This window comes from Schistocerca gregaria, chromosome 3 (genome assembly GCF_023897955.1).
Source record: "Schistocerca gregaria isolate iqSchGreg1 chromosome 3, iqSchGreg1.2, whole genome shotgun sequence".
Taxonomy (NCBI): Eukaryota; Metazoa; Arthropoda; class Insecta; order Orthoptera; family Acrididae; genus Schistocerca; species Schistocerca gregaria.
The window spans coordinates 389,743,420-389,767,269 of record NC_064922.1 but is presented as its reverse complement, the minus strand read 5'-3'; the positions used below and the strand labels follow the sequence as shown (position 1 = coordinate 389,767,269).

At 39.6% G+C, this 23,850-nt stretch overlaps 1 protein-coding gene across 1 annotated transcript in view; it reads right to left on the bottom strand.

Annotated features, from left to right (window-relative positions):
• LOC126355383 (probable tubulin polyglutamylase TTLL9) overlaps positions 1-23,850 on the bottom strand; it is a gene marked incomplete at its 5' end in the record, with an annotated part of 93,589 nt that overhangs the window by 1,645 nt on the left and 68,094 nt on the right. The window contains one exon of the mRNA XM_050005678.1: positions 17,489-17,602. Coding sequence (XP_049861635.1) covers positions 17,489-17,602 — 114 coding nt within the window. The remainder of the gene's footprint in view (positions 1-17,488; positions 17,603-23,850) is intronic.

The window sequence follows — 23,850 nt, the reverse complement described above, 5'->3', positions numbered from 1 at the left end:
TGGGTGACATCCTCCTGATTCGGCTGTCTGGGCATGGTCCTATGGGGCAAAGCCCTCATGGATGCTATCTACTATAGTAGCCTATCATGGGTGGCACCTTTGAATGGTTGACATCTCACAAGGTTTGGAGAATCAGCACATGAACCAACTCTGTCCCTGCCTCCAGCCTACCCCTCCAGTAACAGATTTCTCTGAGTTGGAGTCCCTGCCCTCAGACGTCCTTCTGCCTCATGAGTACTATTTGCTCTCCAGGACACCAGTGGCAGCTCCCAAGGGCAAGGGTATGGAGACTGCATTACAGCCTCCATCTGCTTTGTGGTCATCCCCACACTGCAGTTTCCCAGTGCAGTGCCTTAAGTCTCATGTTCCTTCTCCCAGCTGGTGACTCCACTGACGGGACACCACCTGAAACATCGGCCAGGTTGCTTCACTCCCTGTATGCCCGTTTTGGGATGGGAGGGATCTGCTATCTCAGTCTGACAATTTGGACAGCCTGCCAGAAGGCATGGACATAGATGACAGCTGCTAGGCAGCACTTCTATAATCTGCAAGTGCTGCTATCTCTGCCACAGTGCTGAGCTCTCAGGCCATGATCACCATGCCAGCCTATCGGCACTTATGGGGGCCCTATATAGCCAGCAGTGGAGGGGCTCAAAAGTCAGTCATGTTCCAACTGTGCTCTTGTATTGTACATTGTACCCATCAATGTTTGGTTCCTGATATTGCTACATCTAGGCTCTTGATTTGGTTCACTCTTCAGACATGCCATTCTGCTGTATCCATCCATAGCTGTTGTTGGCATCTTGACATCTTCATTGTTGTCTATGGCTGTTGTCTTTCTGTGGTTCTGGGCAGTTCACCACCATCACCCTCGGCTGTTGGAATCCAATTACTAGAACAATGATGACACAGAAGCAGAAGAACAACAAAGTTCAGATGATTATTTTTAGGGATTTTAAAGGTCAGTTTGAATTTATAAACTAAGATTTTCTTTTAGTCTGGCTTTGCAGTGTAACAATAAAAATGGTAAAAATGTTATTTACAAAAAAATGCTTAAAAATTAAGAAGTGTTATAGTCCATTACATCTTATAGTCTGTAAAATGTAGTAAAGTAGATAAATAATATGATACCAACAACAACTAAATCTGAAAGAAATGGAGCACTAACGTGAAAACTGACCTTTCAGAACTAATGATTAGTGTTGTGAGATTAAGGCGACAGAAAATTGGAATAAGTTTAGCAAAACTGAACCAAGTTTTGAATCCTTGAAATTCTCTGCTTTTCCTCATATAATTTCCTTATTATGCTAGACTATATACATTTATAATGTAAATGGACAGATAAAATCTACTCATCAAGCGGTGGCAGGGGAACACACTCACAAAAGGGTTTAACTTTTACAAACTTTCAAAGCCAGTGGCTCTTTCTTCTGGTGGAAGAGTCAAAGGGGAGGGAAGAGGGGTGAAGGAAAAGACCCGGAGAGGTTTAGGGAAAGGGGTACAGTTTAGAAAAGTCACCCAGAACCCCAGATCAGGAGGCACTTATTGGACAGAAGGAGAAGGAAAGAATGATTCTTGGGGACTGCGCCAGACAACATTTGGAAATCTGAGAGCTTAAAGGTAGTAGACAGGATAGTATGTTCTATCCACAAGCATAGAACAAGAGCTAATTTTGACTTGCACTTACCTAGGAAAACACAAAAAAAAACCTGAAACAGTATCTTCTATCAGAAAAGAAAATTGTATAACAAATTGCCCAAGAAGTCGAAAAAGAATATTAAAATACATACACACCACCCAACAAAAAAGTAAAGCACCTATAAGGGAAGGAAGGAACAAAATTAAACTTTACAGATGAAATTCTGAGATGGAAGGAATTAACATAAATTATGGCCAGGTGGGTGGCAAGAACCAAGAATATGTTTTAGTGATAGGTCTAAACTGTGGAGTTATGTGAAACTAGTGTTTGGGGGAAGAATCCAGACGGTGTGAGTGATAACACAGGCACCGAGGACATGACTGTCATGTCGTGCAGTGTGCTTTTCAACAGGATATTGTGTGTTGTCTGTATACATCCTCTGCCTACACCCAATCATCATGATTGATAACTAGGTATGCCAATGTAAAAGGCTGAACAGTGTTTACATGACAGCTGGTATATGACATATTGTTTCACAGGTCGCTCTCCTTTTGATAGGATATTTTTTGCCAGTTACAGGGCTGGAATGGGTGGTGGTAGGAGGGTGAATAGGGCAAGTCTTGCACTGGAGACATCACAGTGGTAGGTGCCATAGGGTAGGGAGATGGGTGCAGAAGGAACGTAGGGTTTGACAAGGATATTGAGGAAATTGGAAGGGTGACAAAAAGCTATTCTAGATGTGGTGGGTAAAATCTCAGACAGAGTGGCTCTCATTTCAGGGCACGATTTTAGGAAGTAACTGATTGATACATTCAAGAGCAGGATAATACTATTGGGTAGCAAGTGGTGTACTCTGAAGTTGTTATTTGGAGGGATCAGCAGTATCAGGATTGGATGTGATGGCCCAGCAAATATGCTTTTGAAGTAGAGTGTTGGGATAATATGTCCAGTGAAGACTGAAGTGAGAGTAGTGGTGCATTGCTGGAAAGAGTCTGCATCTGAACAAATACGTTTGCCTCGATTGCCACAGCTATATGGCAAGGAACATGTGACATGGAAAGGATGGGATCTGCCAAAATGTAAATACAGTTGTTTCTAAGTGAGTTTCATATGAACAGAAGTGTGTAGCTGGTTTTGGTGAGGATGATATGAACATAAAGGAAAGTGGCTTGGGATTCGGAACAGGGAATGAGAAATTTAATTAGGAGAAGGTAGTTAGAGATTCCAGGAATTTTAACAGGTCAGCCTCACCATGACTCCATACAGCAAAGATGTCATCAATGCATCTAAACCAAACCAGGGACTGAAGACTTTTAGATCCCAGGAAACCCTCCTCCAAGCAACCTGTGAAAAGGCTGGCTTAGGAAGGAGCCATCCTGGTTCCCTTATTTGGTTGTATGTCTGCCCCTTAAATGTGAAGTAATTGTTGGTAAGTATAAAGTTGATTAAGATGAGCAAGAAATATGTTATAGGCTTGGAATCAGGTGGGCATTGACTGAGGAAATGTTCAGCAGCAGCTGACAGACCGTGTACGTGGGTGATGTTGGTATAGAGAGAGACAGCATCAGTGGTGACAAGCAAGGTGTGTGATGCGAGTGGAATGGGCACAGATTTCAGATGATCTGGGAAATGGTTGGTATCTTTAATATAGGAGGAAAGTCTTTGTACTATGGGTTGCAGATGTTGATCAACTAACGCAGATGTACATTCGGTGAGTGCTCTGAAGCCAGCAACTATAGGACGACCAGGATGATTGGGTTTGTAGATCTTAGGAAGAAGGTAAAAGGTGGGTGTGCATGGTTTGGGTGGGGTGAGAAGTTCTATGGACTGAGATGTAAGTGCTTGTGAGGGGCCTGGGGTTTGTATATAAATATCTTCTTCTGTTAGCTACAGTGGCATCCACTGGTGAAGTGCATTGTAAAAGGTTATTGCTGCTGTATGGCTAATTTCAGTTTGTTCTTATTCCATTAGTGTATGGTGTATAGGAAGAATTATTGCTTAAATGCCTTTGTGTGCATTGTAATTAGCCCCAGCTAGTCTCTTACAGGAGTAAAGCATAGGTTTTGTAATACACATCCAAATTCGTTATTTAATAGTGATTCTTGCTACTAGGTTTTGATGTTTTGTGCCATGCACAGTTTTACATTCCTGAATATTTAATGCAAGCTGCCTGCCTTTGCGTCACTTTGAAATCTTATGAAGATATTTAGGCAGATTTTTTAGATAGTTAAATGAATAAGATTAATCTTTTAAAGAAAGCACACTGTGGTTTCTGATGTGGGAGGATTGACTGTACCACAGTTTAAAAAAAGTGGAACTTGAAGCCCTTAACAAGGATGACTGTGTCACAGGTACATTCTTAGATCTGTCCACGGTCTTTAACACTGTTGTCCATAAAATGCTATTAAACAAACCAGAGACATCCACTTCTGTTCTTAATAAGTATCAATGACTTTCCAGACAGTTTAAGACATGGAGGTAAATTCTCTTTGCTGTCAACAGTGACAGTATAGTCAATGATAAAACAACAGGACTAACAGAAAAGATAAAGTAGACCCTCAAGGATGTCTAATAGTGGCCAATATGTAATAAATTAACATTGAACATAAAGAAAACAAACAACATGTATTTCAGCACAAAAATGGAAAGCAACTCTGTCTCAATGAACATAGATGATAAACCTGTACATTGAATAGCAAACACAAAAATTTTTGATATAAACTTTAATTGTCAGTTAACATGAAATGAACACAAAAGGATACTGGCAAGAAGAATATATCATCAGCATGTTATGCATGAAGGCTTCTGAGAGGATCTATAAAAGACAATGTCTCATAGTGCTTAGTATTCCTACATGCACTCACTTCTTAGGTATGGGATTCTTTTCTAATGAACAAAGGTGCACACAATTTTAAAACTTCAGAAAAGGGCCAAAATAACTATAACCAAAATAAATGGCCAAGCTCATTCTAAAGGACTATTTAAAAAACTGGATATGATTACTGCATTCAGTGAATACATCTATCACCTGTTGTCCTATCAGGGAAAATTAGTAAGTATTTCATTAATGTTCTATACATAATCATAGAATAACAGCCAATTTTGACTTTCATTTACCTAGGAAAACCTACAAAACAACCTGAAACAGTATCTTCTACCAGAACAAAATTGTATAACAAATTGCCTAAGGAGTTGAAAAAGAATATTAAAATACATACATGCCACCTGACAAAAAAGTAAAGCATCCATAAGGGGAGGAAGAAACAAAATTAAACTTTACAGATTGAGAGAATATGTGACATTATTTCAGTGATTACAAAATTGAGTGAAATTTACATAGAACTTGGCACTATGAGCCCACTTAGCAGTATGAGATGCAAGCATTGATTCAGTTGGGAAAGGTACCATAAACCCATTGTATCCTCTTCTGAGGCAAGTTTGCCAAACAACTGTTGTAATATAGATACTGGCCTTAAGATGGAGGTGATATTCGACATGGTTCCACACACATTCTGGGCATCTTGCTGGCCATGGCAGTACCTCATCATTATGCAGCTAGCTCACAGAGACACATGCCATGAAGTGACAAGCATTGTCCTGCAGAAAAATGGCTCCATCATAGTGTTGCATGAAAGGTAACATGTAAGGACACAGAATGTTTATGATGTACTGTTGTACCGTCAGAGATCTCTCAGCCACAGCCAGTCCTGATGTGGGACTATACCTAATGGTTTCCCACACAATGATGCCAGGAATAATATCATTGTATCTCTCCAAAACATTGGAAGCCCACTATTGCAAATAATGAAACAGTGTGGTTTCACTCTCTGTGGTTCTAGTAAAGCCAACCAGAACCATGAAAGAATACCAGAAAGCTCTTCACTAATTTTTTATTTCTGTGTATTTTGAGCTCCACCACCTTGTATTGGAAGATTTGGTGTGGTGCATTTCCATCACCCTCACCATGCTACCTTCACATAGAGCTTCTATTTTTATATCCATCACATTTTGGTTTTTCTTAAAGTTCCAATGGCCTGTCATTAGCTCTACCAAGAGTTTAGTCTGTCTCCTGTTCAAGCCCAAAAAGGGTAATACAAGTATTTGCTGATGAATCAACAATCACAACTAAACTATACATTGATTCACATCATACTGTATAAACATTAACTTCACTGAGACACAAGTTACAAAACTTACAACAAATTATCTTTTTTGTCATTAATCACTATGAACTATATTTAACTCTGTATGTAAAGTTCTTTAGGGTATACCTAGACTACAAACCAAAATTGAGTCATTCAAAAAACTTCAGCTTGAGGGTTTTTGCTTTAGATATACTTCTCATTGTTCATACAAACAAAATAGTTTCAACTTAGAGATAAGAACAAAGCTAGTTTTAATACATAAATTCTCTTTTATGTTAACAAATTTTCCTGGATAATGCATCTAATGTAAATAAATTATTCATCCATAAAACCAAGCAAAATCAGTAATGTTTAAAATAGCCAACCATAATTTAGCAGAGAGTGCTACAAAATCTTAGAAGTCTGACATTCATTTTCCGGTAAATTTTTTGCTGAAGTATGTTTGCTGCTAATAATAAAAATCAGTTGCAGTTGTATATTGACTTAAACAACCATGATATTAGATTACCAGTATACAAACAAATTTCAGGAAAATTTGAATCACTGTGTAGTTTTTAACATGGGTTTCAGTACTCTGCTACAAAGGTGTTTGCCATGTTACCATAGAAGTGAAGAAAGAAATAAGGAATCCTTGTGATTGTAAAAGAAAACAAAAAAGTGTTAGTGGGGTCTTCTTCTAAAAATTACCTACATCTGTGAATTGAAAATGCCTCTTAGTAGTCTGCCAAGAAGCAATGCTAATTGCGAATAGGTCTCTATTCTTACAGAATATTGATAACTGTTCCTCTTGCATAAGTATAATAATGATGTGTTATAAAATAAAAAGCGGCTATTTTACTCAATTTAGCTTGTATGATGTCATATAGTAAATATTTGATTATAGCTCATTATTAATAGGCCTACAGTTTAGAGAATTTGTTCTTAACAGGTGTTTCTCTACCTTGAGTCTTTATTCATTGCTCTTCATATCCTGCATGATCAGACATGTAATACATAGTGACTGAGTGAAAGGAAATAATCTCTAAATGGCTGTCAGGATGAATTTTCTTTTGTATAAAGTGTGTGAAATGATGCACCAAGAACTAATTTTCTGAAAATCTGCTGATTTCAAAGGATATTATCTTCTATAAAAGATTGTATCATTTGGAAATAATCTTGTAAAGTTGGAAATATCCTCATTTGCCAGTTGAGCAGATGGGAGGAATATCCTGATCCATATAAAAGATAAGATATTCCGTGAGAGTTGTCTTTCTCATGCACGAATAAGTAAAAAGCACTTCAGAAGTCTACAAAATGGGTTGTTTCCTATAGTCATTTGGATATCAACATTCAAACTATGTTCAGCTGTCTGTTCTACAATTTTATAGTAAGCTGACATTCGTGCTATTGGACTATAGCACGAATTTTACAGTTTTGTGTAACACATGTCTGGTACTGAAATAGCATGAAAGGACAGCTAGAACTGACAGCAGATCTTTAGGTATCCTATACAGACTGTAATAAGACATGATTTTGTATGGTTGCCTTAAAAGTTTGTCTAGTGTCTGTTTTAAGGTGACTGACAGTACTGTCAATGACTTCATGTCTTCCATTTCTGCACTTACCACTTAGCTATGGAGGACAAAATAAGGAACAGAACAAGGAAAAGGAAAACCAGACAGAAGACAGGATTCCAACTTTCCATCTAAAATGTATTTGTGTAGCAAATATGTGAACTAAAAATGTTAGTCCAACGGGTGTTTTAGAACTGAGTAAACATTCCTGGGTTTTTATGAAAGACCTGGAGATATAATTTTTTTGTTGTTGCTCAAATTCATTGGAGGATTTTTTAATAGCTTTTCTCCAAGTTTTTCCAAGTCAATTTAATTTCACTCTACCTATACAAGACTTTGTCACTGCTTTTGAACCAACAGTGTAGCTCTCGCTGCCACCGTACTGGCATACCAATATCATTATTAAATGTGGTGAAGCCATATCATTGCTCAACCACTGCTGTGGTTGATGCATGTTCAGCATAATTTAACATCTGTATGTAACTAAAAAGATCCCTCTAAGTCCCAGAAGTATAATGTTATATTCCTTTCACAACTCTCTTTTTGCATTAGTAATCACTTGTTCAATGACAGGTTTGTGACCATCAGTATCTGCTGTTAAGCTACAGACCTGTTGATGAAGAGAAGGCCTATAATGTGGAATGGGAATGGCTTATGAAACTAATCTATAAGTCTCATTATTATGTAATATAATTATAAAAGCATCAGATTTATTATCTAATGCAGTTGATGACTGGTCACCAATTGAATTGCTCTCAGTGGTTACTGGAAGCTAAAAGTTTGTGTGACAAGGCTCTACTACTGTCTAAATATTATCACATGCTTGAACCAAAGTTTTATAAATTTTGGTTTAGGGTTTCTCCCTGTGAAATATAAGTATGATGTAGCATCATTGGCCATTACGCTGAATTTGAAATCCAATGTCAGATGTTTTCCTTCTTAATTTCAGGCTACAGCATGGCATGGACCACCCAACACAATATTTAGCTGAAACCTGACTCAAGGATGACTAAATATTGCTGTAACCTGTTCTGCATGCAATTTGGAGCATCAGGTGTCATCTTTAGCAGCCATGTCGTGGGTATACAATGTAAATCTGATCACCAATAAATATTTTTTATTTAGCATTTATCATTTATATGAAGTTTTTGAAGTTTACTTTTGTAATTTTAAATAGTATGGTATATTCAGTGTTTGTATAAATAGTAGCACTCTCTACACAGGAGACAGTTCTGTTCTGTCTGTATGTTGGTGTCTGTAATAAATGTGCTTTCAGTGCTAACGGTTGTACTTTGCTGATGACCCTGTTTAGCATTTGGACTTGATTGTGATTATGGTGTGACATTTTTTGGTGAATACATAGGGTACTTCAAAACGTCTACATTACTATGGTTCCAATTAGACAGTGTAAAAACTGTCACCTGAAAGGGCAAGAACTAGGCCACAACCAAGGGCGGAATAAATAAATAACATTTGGATGAAAGAAAAGTGGTATGACCAACTCCCAAATGTGGTACCTATAATAGTTGCAAAAGGCCCCATGAACACACATCTCTCATGTACCAGGCTGTAAGATAAGAGATACAGTGATTTATGGCAGTCAGAAATGTCAGACCAAGTAGACAAGAGATAGTAGCTATGAATATAGACCCATTTGTCAGGAGGTAACAGAGAATATTGAAGAAGAATGTTGGATGTCTGCCACCAGCTGAACATACCAAGAGGAATAGACTAAGCCAAATCGGACCAATGCCACAGCCATCAAACAAATATCCAGCATCTGACCAACACAAATAAAAGCACAATGAACTCCTCTACCAAGTGTTACACTATGCAGAAGAATAAATATTTGGAGGGCAGTGAACAACATGCTGGTATGTTTCCAATGTGTAAATCATACCAGATAGGTGTTTAATAAGTAATACCCCACAAAATGTCAACTATTATAATAGTCATACTCGGACAGTCAACTGCAGACCATTATAGTCGACTTCTAGGATGAAGACCATAGCCACACCTTGGACAAGGTTGCTGCCCAACATGTCATAGCTGTTCCCCAATGCTTTACAGGGTTACCATCCACTGACTTATTCACCACATTCAGGTAAACTAAACAAAGTGGCCATCTATAGAGGTGTAGCCATTACAGATGCAATATTTCATGGGAGACAGTTATCAAGATGTCTTGAAATCTTATTGATGTCATCATGATGGTTGCCAGTTGACTAAGGGACTACTTTTTCTGTAATGTCTATTGTTCTTCATTGTCAGCTAAAGTAGGTTATGTTCCATGATATGAAAGTGACTGTGCTGAATGTGGTAAATGGGAAGCATGTCCAGCTGACAAAAACATGTTTTGCAAGAATGGGAGAACACAGCACTATGAATCTCTCACTTGAACAGAATGTAGTCTTGCTGTTATTCTTGGATGGGATTTCTTGTAGGTATCAAACAATTATAGAGTGTGGAAGATCAGCACTCCTGATTGATGAATCTATTCAAACATGCAAACACAACAAAGATTGTTCGGAGTAGCTATCTGCCGTTGAAGTTGTTTTATCCTGCCAACACCGACAATATGAGTTCCAGTTGACAGTCAAGTTATTCAGTTAAACTGCGAAGCTTTTTGCGCCTGCGAATAGCTACTATGGCTCACAAAAGATATTTACTCACCAGCAGTGATCATAAGCATTGCATGTGATCAAGGAGAATTTTGGAGCACTAATTGTCACGAGCACCCACAACTCTTTCCTGATGGTATGTGTAAAGGCACAGTGAAACCAGTCCAGGCAGGCAGCTTAGTGCTACTGACAAAGATTCATGCACCGGTACCAGTACAGACTATTGGACAGCCAAAAGCATTCATCCTGACGGAGGAACAACGTTGTTAGCTGTGTTGCAGCAATTTTTAGATGCTTTCAAATCAGGAGTGGAGAAAAGACAGACCAAGTAGCGCGTGGTACAACACTGTATCAACGCAAGTGGAGAAGATGTTGCAAGTTGACAATATTGAACTGCCAGTGTGTCTTTGGTCCTCTCCTGCGAGCCTCGAGAGGAAGAAAGACAGCACAGGGCGTAATGCATCACCCACCTTCAAGCGTATCATGGACTATCTGCTTTGGCATCTTAATTCGAAGATGTATCTTTGCTACGTGGGTAACACTCTCGTTTTTTCAAAAATGTTTGAAGTACCTCTAAGCTGCATGACAGCCATACTGAAGCGTATTCAGACTGCAGGCCTCCACCTGAATCTGAAAAAAAAAATGCCGCTTTGCCGACCAAAGAATATAAATAGTGGGGCTTCTAGTTAATGGTGATGGAATCATACCAATCTAGAGTAAATAAAAGCAGTTACAGATTTGTCGGTTCCTTGACAAATTGGTGATGTGAGGAATTTTGTCAGAAGGTGTTAGTTCTACTGACGATCCAAAAAGGACTTTTATACCAAAGCACACCCCTTGAAAAAACTACTCCAGGGAGACAACAAATATTCCTGAAATGAGGTATAAAGGCTATCTTTCCTTGTCCAAAAGGAGGCACTAACATCTTCTGCAGTCCTAACATTTTTTGACAAAAATAATGAGACAAGACTTCACACCTATGCTAGTGGCTATGGGATAGGTGAACTTCTAGTGCAAATTCGGAAAGGTTCTGAAAATGTGTTAGATTATACTGCCAGGGTACTCCCTAAGTTCAAGAGGAGCTACTCTACAACTGACAGGGCGGGCCACGGCGTTGGGATCGCTGCTTTTCTTCAAAGTTTGTATACTTTTAGTAGGACAGTAAAACAACGTAATGTGCAAGTAGGAAGATGTACCACTTTGGCAATTCCTAGAAAATCGCAAAAAAGCTTTATGCGTCTATTGAGTAAGTCACGTATCTGAGGTGCTCCTCTTAAAGAGTCAGTGTGGGCCAGCGGTTAGCGTTCGTGCTATGCAAGAGCGTCGTGAGTGAGGCAACGGTTTAGATCCAGTTTACTTTAGTTTTTGATCTATCTTTTTTCAACGCTGTTCACTTTCTTTAATTCATATGACGTTTGAGAGGGAATATAATAAAAAACCCACGTATATTTTCATGAAATTGTTGTGAATTTCATATGTTATTTGACTATTTACTACTTGCAAATAAATTTTCAAGGATTAGAGACAGGCATGGGAAGCATAAGTCAAACCTCATAAATAGTGATGCGAATGACATTATTCACAATCAGTAATATAGTATGTCACAATGTGTCAGACCACAAGAGTAATGTACAATTACTTGTCGGGTGTGATCTCGACATCACACGTTGCGGGATGGTATTTGTCATACAGACATGGAAAACATAAATTGAAACACGTGTTTTTTTGCATTACATTACGTCTTAAATGTCATATGAATGAAAGAATATAACCAATGATGAAACAAGTAGATTAATTATTAAGTTGGAAACCGAGTCGGACTATCACCTGATAGACATCGTCTTCTGTAGCTCGAATGCTAATCATTTGATCACCATGAACTCAAACGTCCAGCACCAACGCACAGATACATAAGAGACATAACAGAAGCGTGAAACTTCTCCTGTGATTTTCTCGGAATTGCCAGAGTAGTGCGCCTTACTATTTGCGTATTATGTTGTTTCGATGGCCTACTAAAGACGTACGAAGTTTGAAGTAAATCTGTGATCTCAATGTGAGAAAGACTGCGTTGTTTGAACCATCAACAAGTTCCAAACGTATTTATTAGGCAAAACATTAATTGTTGTGATGAATAACGAGTCTGTATATCGGCTGACCAGCATGAAGGATCCGTCAGATCAACTGGCGAAGTGGGCACTGAGGCTTAAGGGGTATGTCGTCACAGTGATATAAAAGCGGACGCAAACATAAGGATGTCGACTGCATGTCAAGGAATCCTGTGGCCGAAACCAGCAGTCTGCATGAAATCTCAGTCATTGCTGCAGTAAACAACTTGGTTGCTGAACATAAGGAAGATCTAATACTGCCGAAAACCATAGAAACCTTGAAGAAATGGGAACTGCTCAAAGGAGATTTCAAAATGATGAAAAGAAATTGTCGAAGAGGAATTGTGGTCGAATGGGGTGTAAATGGTCATCACCAAAGCTGTACTGAATGCCAAATTTCTGGAAATTGCAAGGTTCCTTGTAAAAAAAAAATCATTTTGACACACTGAGCATCATGTGTGATGATTTTTAATTGTGGAAAGGTTTTCCAGTCTCGACTAGTAGGAGAGGTAAATTCGCACTGTGTTATCACCTACAGGATGAGAACTACAGACTACCCACAGACGAGTTATCTCAAAGAACGCTTTAATGAGACGTCTGCAGAAGAGGTAGACTGGGATACAAAACTGCCCATTATCACTTTCGCATATAAAACAGCGAAGCAAGAACCTACAGGCTTTGTACTGCTCCCTCTGATCCACTGTCACGAGGCCGAAACAATAATGGATACTTGACTCGTTTCAGCCGGACGATACTCAGAATGACTACGTGAAACAGCTCATCACCAGGACCGGAGAAGCATATAGCTAGCTCGCATGTGGTCCCTGAACGCCCAGAAGGTCTGAGAGTGCTGTAACGCTAAGCGCGAGCCAGTGAGATACAGTCCGAAAGACTTGGTACGGTTTTTATGTCTGTACAAAATGTGGGACAGTCGGAGAAGTTAGTAAGACCCTACCTTATGCCGTATAGTATCATTTGTCGTTTGTCAGATGTCGTATACAAAGTCTAGGATTATGGCCCTTTAGCAAGAAGGCTAAAGCACAGAGACGTCTTTCATGTCCTCCATGTGAAGCCCTGCTACAATCCTGACGCGCAGATTAACGATGGGGTATTGTAAACTGAAAGCGCGCTCGATGATCGCGAAGCTTCGATAGAAAGGGCTACTTTTGATGCTCATCAGAGTGAGGAAGACGTAGCAATACGACCCAAGCACGAGGATCCTCTAGCGCTGCCATATAGAGGGTTACTGACGAGATCTATATCTAGGTCGCTGTAGTCGTTTCCAGTGAGAACTTCTGAAACAGAAGATCGCTGTTTCTCCAGAGGAGAGCAAGCTGTGAGTACCCAGTTCAAATTCGATCACCAGCAGTATTTATTATTCATTATTTATCGTTTCTAGAAGGTTCTCGTAATGTATTATGTTTTTAATGTTTAGATATTCTGGAGTATTCGGTGTTTATATAAATAACAGTACTCTCAGTCTGGGGGGCAGTTCTGTTCTGTCTGTACGTTGGTGGTTGCAAAAAAACTCCATTGGCAGACGTTACAAGAGAGGCACTGTGCATCACGGAGAGGCTTACTATTGAAATTTGGAGAGAAAACTTTTCAAGAAGAGTCGGAAAACATGTTACTTCCTCTCACATACATTTCGCGAGAAGACCACGACGAGAAAATTCGAGAATTTAGAGCTGATACAGAGGCTTACTGACAATCATTCTTTCCACGCGCTATTTGCGACTGTAACAGGGAGGCGGGTTCAGTTAGTGGTACCAGAACACCCTCCGCCACACGCTATTTGGTGGCTTGAGAGCATGGTGTAGATGTAGAGAAACGTGCTTCCAGCGCTAGGTCTGACGACCCTGCTTTTGGATTTGGACCTGACTGCGGTTACCACGTGACAACGTGAACAGTGTATAAAACCTTATGACAGTCATCCCTATAAGCATAAAGAATATGATGAGCTGAAATGTTTGCAGTTAGTAAGTTAACGTACTTTGATGAACGACCGTGATACCAGAATGCTTGTCGTATTCTGCAGTGACGTATCTTAGATGTCAGTGTCAGTCATTGCGAATTTGTGAGAAACGAATACTGAACTGTATTCTGTTGTTCTTTGTTGGTACTGTTTCGTCACTTTTTGTACCGTGTTCAATAAAACACGAGGAATTGTATGTGGATTGATATCCACACATATTATAAAAATGCGATGTATGTGTATTTGCTTCATATCTCCTCCCAAACCACAGTTTCGATTTCAGTCAAACTTGTTATCACTTATCATTTGGAAAGAACCACTGTGAAGGTAAGAACCACCTACCTCTCAGAGGGGTGGGGGTGAGGGTGAAAAAGATGTGTAGCTCACGATGTGTAGCACAAAATGATGAAAGGAAAAAAAAGTTTATCGCTTACTACATTTTCGTTGTTCGTGCAGTAATATGGCCACATCATGCATGACGTGGTGATTTATTACTTCTCTTCTACTAACTCTATTCATATTCGCAATATTTTTCGCAGACACTATGTACATATACCACTGAATGTACCAACAAAATTGTATCATTGTATGATACATAGTTCAGGAGATATGACGTCATAAACATTGAGCTGCGTGAAAATGAAATTGGAGGGCTAAATTCGGAAGAGGTACGTGCCGATAAAATATGTATACAAATATAAAATACGTTAAACATAAATGAATACATGTGACATGTGCGAACCTGGGCAATGCCGCAGGTAAAAATCTCCTCCTAAACTCCTGGATCGCTTTCATGCAAATTTAGTAAACGTTACTACCTGGAAGGAAATACTGTGGGGGTGAGAACCAGTAACTTCCTGTTTGGGGTGGGTATCATAATATGGTGATGGAGAGAGAACACAGAGGACACAAAGGAGGAAGGAGTAGATGGACAGAGAGAGAGAAAGGGAGAATGAGATAACAGGGAGAGAATGAGATGAACAAAGAGAGCAGGGAGTAGGAGATTGGGAGATTGGAGAAATGGAAGGAGGATACAGACTGAGGGGGGTGGGGGTGGAGTAGGTGCACAATGAGAGGGACAGGAGAAGATGGACAGAGTGTGGGTGGATGGGCAGGGGGGGGGGGGTTTGGAAGAGGTGCGCAGAGAGAAAGGGGAGAATGGAGTGAACACAGAAAGGGGGAAGAAGGAACTAGACTAATAGAAGACTAGGATAAACACATACCTGTGCAATCATAGGTACTCAGGTAGTTACAGATATATATTTTATAGTTAAATAAAATGAAACAGTTTAGAGTTATTTTACACTACACAATAATATTTTTTTTATTGTATACACACACGCAGTAGAAAGAGTTGTGGTTTGACGTGTCCCCCAGTATTCAGGCATATGATATCGTACAAATGCTGAGAGATTTCAATAAGGTGATTTGTGGCATCTTCAGGTGGTCCTGAAGCCAGCTTATAACAATAGCACACCCCTATGGACGACGTCACACGTCACACAGCCGAACAACAGTAAAGAACTTCGAAGCACCATAAACCTTGAAAGGCTAAACTCTTACATCAAATTGTGATTTTATTACATACAAAAACTTAATTTTACATAGTATGTCTTTGTGATATTTACTGACTGAATAGCTTTTTTTTTTAAATTCCTTGTATGGTTATGTTCTCGTTATTTGTAGTTTTTAGACTATGGTAATATATTTTTGTTGAATGTGACCCAGACGCCTACGCTATTAAGTTTGTAAAGTAGTGTTTTTCAGCCAGTGATGTCAAATGCATTGGACAGCTCGAGACATATACCATTGACATTCTCTCCATTTAATTTATGGAGCACTTTATTTAAAAATTCAAAAACGAATGTATCAGAGTATGACATTCTCTAAAGCCATTTTTCATTTAAATACAATGTTATTAGTTTTATTCAAATTTATGATTGAAAACCTATACTTTGTGACCCATGACGAATGGTCACTGTTCAGGGAATTGAAAGGAATTCTCAGTTGGAGGAGAAAAATTCATGTGGCTATATGCCCAATTGCGAATGGTTTCTGAGACAGAACACATTTAATGTGCATTTGTTTTTAGGCCAGTGTCCCACGTATGTGTTCCACACAGCCAACCTCGTCGGCGTTTTATTTTAACCTCGTTGATTTCAACCTCCTTGCTCGGGACGCCCTCCTGCCATCAAACTAGCCAGATGAAGTGAAACTGTCTGCGGTGTGTTGTGAGTGGAGTAGTGCGAATGACTAAGAGTGTATCAGAGAGAAGCATCTGTTAACTGTGTGTGTATGCGCGCTTGCTAAAATGTCACACATCTACACCAAGGAAGCATACGCAGATATTGTGTACATTTACAGCTTCTACGATCGTAGTGCTCGTACTACCGTCGAAGGATTCTGTTAACGTTTTACGATATGTCAAATTTTGCTTGTAGAGTGTTTACCAGAGTTTCAAAAAAAATGTTCAAATGTGTGTGAAATCTTATGGGACTTAACTGCTAAGGTCATCAGTCCCTAAGGTTACACACTACTTAACCTAAATTATCCTAAGGACAAACACATACAGCCATGCCCGAGGGAGGACTCTAACCTCCGCCGGGACCAGCCATACAGTCCATGACTGCAGCGCCCCAGCCCGCTCGGCTAATCCCGCGCGGTTTACCAGAGTTTCCAGGGCGTTGCGTGAGACAGCTGTTGTTCCTAGTTCCCATTTTTCCCGAATGTTTAGTTCAACATCCTGTTAAAGAACAGCAACACATTGCTGAAATGGTACAGCGTTGTCCTACTGCCAGCACATGGCGACTTTCTTGGAGGTGAATGTGTTAAAAATAGTTTTTAAAAAAAAAACAACTGATAATGAGTAAAATGCATGTTTGCAAAGTGCTGTGCACGTGTAAACCTGACAATGTACAGAATAACACAGAAAATAAATAATAATGTGCATTAAATGTGTTCTACCTGGAAACCCATTCGGAATAGTGCATATGTCCATATGCAATTTTTTGCCTCAACTGATCGTTCCTGTCACATCCCTAATATTCACCATTCCTCCTGGAACACACTGTGTATCGAGCCAGTTCTCTAACTGTAACGAGAAAGGAATGAGGCACTATGACACAAAGATGTTGATCGAGAATGTAAAATATTTGTTACTTCAGTAAGTAGAATATGTGTTCTGAGGACAAATTTACTTTAACTAAGTATTGTCATCTACATTTGAGAAAGTGACGAGACATTCCTTATCATTAAGATGTCCGTATTTTTAGGAAAACAAACCAGGTGGGCACCTTTAATGAAAGAATTCATTATAAAAATTATAAAAAAGGTGAACCTGTTTATGATTCACATATCATAAAGCAGGAGACCTACTACTCGTAGAAGAATAATTATTACACAGTCTACAAACATAGATAATGGAAATTTTACATCTTGCTCTTGACATACTTTCCTTCAAAGTCCAGAATGTTAAATACATCTTGGAGGAGGTCATGCTTCAGTCGCTGGTCATCAGCATCACTTGGAGCGAGAGATGGAGAAGCATTCACCTCCAGCAGCCACCTAAAAAAGTGGAGCACACACTTCATTTACAAACATACGTCTAATACAACATGGTCCTACTAATATTCTCTTATCTCAAGGTTTAGGGAAGTAACCATTGAGAGGAGAGTCCTTTTCTCGACGAGCGAATTAAGAGAAGACTGGACGGATCCTTGAGTCACCGTGTATAGAGAAATCCTGTGCGCACTGAAGACTATCTCTACAACCACATCCATCATACGTCACAACAACATTCGGTGCTGAAGACCCTGGTACATATAGCTCGAAAGTTTTCATACAAAGAGAGCCGAAGAATTATAACTTCTACGAATAGCATTCCGAAGAAATGAGTACTCAGATAATCAAACTGAACAGTCGCTGCAATCAAAAACAAAATCGCCTGTGGCAAAGGTTGAGATGGTTCAAATGGCTCTGAGTACTATGGGACTTAACATCTATGGTCATCAGTCCCTTAGAACTACTTAAACCTAACTAACCGAAGGACACCACACAACACCCAGCCATCACGAGGCAGAGAAAATCCCTGACCCCGCCGGGAATCGAACCCGGGAACCCGGGCGTGGGAAGCAAGGACGCTACCGCACGACCACGAGATGCGGGAGCAAAGGTTGAGACTTGACCAATGAAGAGAAGCCAAAATCGCTTATATATCTAATAACCTCCCAATATCTGGAAAAAAAGTCGTTATACTCCTACCGAAACATGGCATCCAGTATCTTAGCTTCCTTCAATTAAGATAAAAAGTATTGTTTGTAATGTTAAAGACGATCTAGGTCTCCGAAAGCTGGGTGTGTATCGCGTACCACGCAGATGTGGCATGTCTGACGTTAGGGAGATTATCAGAATAGTCGAGCAGAGATGCAAGGGATATCAGCGGCACACCTGACTAAAAGAACCAAGCAAACTGGCTGTCGCCTATCACTGGTTCGAATCTATTAGGGAAATGACATACGATGAGATTAGTATCGTAGTGTAAACGCCAAGTTTGTGGAACACCATAATTAAAGAGTCTATCGAAGTAGAGAAATCAGGAAACATAGTAAATAAGGACAGCGGTTTCATTTTAAATAAAGATGGCGTCTGACACTCAATTTATTAAATTCTCGCCGCTCCTCACATCCACCAGAGTGTAAGAAGCTGAATAAAATTTCTTGTCGTGTAGTATTAGTGACGATTCTCAGAAACATCCATAGTGGGTGTCGGAAATCGAACTCAGATATAAATAGCAGCGTAGGACCAACAATACGACGGTCTGGTTGGAGTCCAGGCGGCGAGTACACCTGAGGAAGATGCCTGGTACAGTCGTTGAATTATTGAGCATAAAATGAAAACAATGACTCGGCAGAACACCAAGAAGCACCCCATTAAAGAGTATACACAGTTTTTCAATCGCATGACATGTACGCAGATGTTTTGATTGCATTGTTTTTGCAGTCGATATACGTCACTCGGATATATGACACAGAAATAGCACGCAGAACAAAATTTCGTCATTTACTGGTTGATGGCGGAATTGTTTATGTTACCAATGTGTCGTAAATTAGTATAGTTAACCAGATGATGTGGTATATTAATGGTAAATACCAGAAAGGAGAGCAAAATGATTGTCGTCCAATAAGAGTATTCATTGTGAAATGTCATAATATTACAAGAAAAAACTAAGCCGGACCACAAAAGAAAGACAGAAAATTAATTATTATTACGAAATTTACAAATTTCACTTTATGTTCTTTCTGTCATTTCTACTAGTAATTCTGCTTAGTCTTCACTTAAGAAAAAAGTTCCTTGGGGAGATTGACAGCTAATCAAGAACTAAGATTTCTCAACAACGACGTTAATTTTTAAAGCACTCAAATGGAATGAAGGAGACAGGGTTCACACGAGTATTACCTAGAGTTCTGATCCAACAGAGAAACATTTTACACTGGATAGTGTAAAGTAAGCACAGACAGCGGAAGACAAACAGAAAATGTTCTGGGAAATAACGTGCGACTGTGAGCCATTACAATAACAGGAAGTTAACGCTCCAACTTTAAAGCCGGTGCACAGAGTTAAGATTACGGGCAGTTTAACTTATCTGACTGTAAGCTACGTTTTCCGGCGAACTTCAGGTCTCTGTTTTCTCTCCAATTCCTCATTTTAGAGACTAAAGGTTTTCACCGGATGCCTGCTTTCTCATTTCATTTCCCTAACATACTGGTTATATAAGAAAAAAATACAACATTGCGTACATCTCTTTAAAATGTTAAGCAAACTATATCTTCCTGATATCTTCTGTGGATTTGTAAACAAAGTGATATAAAGGACAACTACACAGGCCAACGAAATATTTGATTATTTTTTATTACATACTGGTAATAAATCAATCTCGTTTTCTTTGGGGAGGGAGGGGGCTGTGCACTGTATTTGTGACTTCGGATTTTTCTATCATGTAAGTTTTGTGACGCGCTGTGTATTCATTAGAAACTAGAAAAATTAGTAAAACACGTGTAACTGGATAAATATTAATTTTATTCCTCACTGTCCACTAGGTTGCACTGACGTATAAACATGAAAAACCGCATTTCTTACAGAGGAATTACTTGTCCACTGGCTTACATTTCCTTTCACTCGTCTCTATACAGCATCTAGCATAGTTTCTTCTTCTGTTTCACGTATTAGTGAAGTGACCAACAGCAGTCTCCCACCATCATTCCAGCGGCCTTGATGCAGCATTTCCATCACTTTGTTATCTTGTTCCTCACTAGCATCACACAAACTTGCAGGGAAAAAATTAAGGTGATTGTACAAAAAGTGACTCTTGACATTCATATACCATCGTAGTGTCTAATTGCCTCGGTTTTCTAGCATGTTGGCAACAAAAGAAATATAATATCGGTCCTTTTCGTTGTCTAAAAGCGTAGCAACAGCCATGAATGACACCGAAACCTACCTCCCCCAATCCCCTCTGTAATTTTTGATTCAAGGTTGGAAGTGAATATGAACATAATTTTTTGAATGTCAAAGTAACAAACACACCTTCTTTCATTTTTGCTTCTCGTAGTTGAGGAAACGTATTGTTTTAGAAATACTTGAAATATTCTACACGTTTCGTTAAGGCTTTCACGAACTGTTTCATTAGTCTCGACTTGTGTACCGGTGGTAGAGGGGTTGGGCAAAAATATGGACACACCGAAAAACACAACACACTATCTTGCCTAATAGGATACAGGAAACGAATTGGCTTTCGAAACAGCTTCCAATCTTCTCATGGATAAATACATGTTCCGTACGGTTTTGAAGGGAATCTTATACCATTCTTCCTGAAAAATACTGACATGCTCAGGTCACAAGCCGCGCGGGATTAGCCGAGCGGTCTGGGGAGCTGCAATCATGGACCGTGCGGCTGGTCCCGGCGGAGGTTCGAGTCCTCCCTCGGGCACGGGTGTGTGTGTTTGTCCTTTGGATACTTTAGGTTAAGTAGTGTGCAAGCTTAGGGACTGATGACCTTAGCAGTTAAGTCCCATAAGATTTGACACACATTTGAACATTTTTCAGGTCAAAATGACGATAGTGGAAAGCGGTCATGCACACTTTTCCTAAAAGTAGATCGCAAAGGCTCAATAATAACGAGATCAGGTGACCCTGAAGGTGAAGGGAGATGTGATAATTCATCCTTGTACTTGCGAACCAGTCTTGTACGATGCAATCTGTGTGAGCAGGGACCCTGTCATTTTTGAACAGTGTCCGTGCTGGGAGACGAACATTGTACCATGATCGCATAATCCTTGGCAGTAACGCTTAATATATTCAGCAAAACGAAAAGTGCAAGTTAGTATATAAACTTTGAGAACCCGCCTGGATAGCCATGCGTGTTAAAGCGCAGCTTCTTGGATGGGGAATTGCACAGGTGGATCGAATATGCCCGGCCTATTACCGACGAGGATCGGTGTGCCGGCTGACGTGGATGTGACTTTTAGACGGTTTTCCATATCACACCCAGTGAATACTTGGCTGGCACCCCACTCGCGCCTCAGTTACTCGATTCGCAATAATTTTGGAAACTTTCGTTCATTTTCGCCCGAATAACGCTATTCGCAGGCTGCTGGAGTACGCATATTTCGTTCTGGGGGTAACGGACTGGGAACAGGAAGGGCATCTGGGTACCTCTGAAACTCTACATCTACATGAATACTATATAAATCACGTTTACGTGCCTGGCAGAGGGTTCATTGAACCACCTTCAGAATAATTTTCTATTATTTCATTCACGTATAGTGCGCGGAAAAAACGAACATCTATGTCTTCCCGTGCGAGCTCTGATTTCCCTTAGTTTATTATGATAATCGTTTCTCCCTGTGTACGTCGGCGTCAAAAAATATTTTCGCTATCGGAGGAGGAAATTAATGACTGAAATTTCGTGAGAAGATTCTGTCGCAACGAAAAACGCCTTTGTTTTTATGATGTCCACCTAAAACTCCCGCATCATTTCAATACCACACTCTCATCCATTTCACGTTAATTCAAAACGTGCTGTCCTTCTTTGAAGTTTCTCGATGTAGCCCGTCAGTTCTAACTAGTAAGGATCCCACTCGACACACCAGTGTTCTAAAAGAGGACAGACAAAAATGTAGTTTAGGGAGTCTCTTTAGTAGATCTGTTACTATTTTTAAGTGTCCTGCCAATAAAACGCAGTCTTTAGTTAGCCTTCCCCACAACATTTTTTTGTGTGTCGCTTCCAATTTCAGTTGTTCGTAATTGTAATTCCTATGTATTTAGATGAAATTATGGCCTTTAGATTTGACTGATTTATCGTACAAACCGAAGTTTAACGGATTTCTTTCAGCATTCATGTCGATGACCTCACACATTTCATCGTTTATGGTAAATTGCGAATTTTTGCACCATACAGATATCTTTTCTAAATCATTGTAATACCTTTTTGATCTTCTGAAGACTTTACTGGTCGATAAACGACAGCATCATCTGCAAACAACGTAAGAGGGCTGCTCAGATTGTCTCCTAAATCGTTCATATAAATAAGGAACAGCAAAGGACCTAGAACACTACCTTGAGGAATGCCAGAAATCACTTCCCTTTTACGCTATGACTTTCCGTCAGTTACTACGAACTGTGACCACTGTGACAGGAAATCACGAATCCAGTCACATAACTAAGACGATATTCCATAAGCACTCCATTTCACTACAAGCCGCTTGTGTGGTACAGCGTCAAAAGCCGTTTGGAAATCTAGAAATACGGAATCTATTTGAAATCCCTTGTTAATAGCACTCAGCACTTCGTGTGAGTAAAGAGGTAGTTGTGTTTGACAAGAACGATGTTTTCTAAATCCGTGTTGACTGTGAGTCAATAGACCGTTCTCTTCGAGGTAATTCATAATGTTCGAACACAACATATATTCCAAAATCCTGCTGCATATCGACGTTAACGATATGGGCCTGTAATTTAGTGGATTACTCCTACTACTTGTCTTGAATATTGGTGTGTCTTGTGCAACTGTCCAGTCTTTGGGTATGAATCTTTCGTAGGGCGAATGGTTGTATATGACCATTAAGTAAGGAGCTATTGCATTAACCTAATCTGAACGGAACCTAATGGACATACAACCTGGACCAGAAGACTTGCTTTTATTAAGTGATTAAGTTGCTGCACTACTCCGAGGATGTCATTTTTGCGTTATTTTGTTGGCAGCTGTTCTTGATTCGAATTCTGGAATATGTACTTCGTCTTCTTTGTGAAGGAATTTCGGAAGGGTGTGTTTTGCAACTCTGCTTTGGCAGCACCGTCGTCTATGGTAATTGCATTGCTATCGCGCAGAGAAGGCATTGACTGTGTCTTGCTGCTAGCATACTTCACATAAACCGAGAATCTCTTTGGATATTCTGCCAGGTTTGTAAGCATCTCGCTAAATTTTGACCTTCTGCAAAAGATCGCCAATCTTTAATATTTTGCGTCCCTTTAAATTTGGCATGTTTTTTTCGTTGTTTCTGGAACAGTGTTCTGACCCGTTTTGTGTGCCAATGGGGATCAATTCCGTTATTTGTTAATTTATTTGGTACAAAATTCTCAACTGCTGCCGATACTGTTTCACTGAATTTAAGCCACGCCTGGTCGACATTTGCGTTGTTAATTTGGAAGGAGTGGAGATCGTCTCTCAGGAAGGCGTCAATTGAATTTTTATCTGCTTTTTTTGAATAGGTATACTTTTCGTTTGGTTTTGGACGATTTGGTGATTACAGCATTCAGTC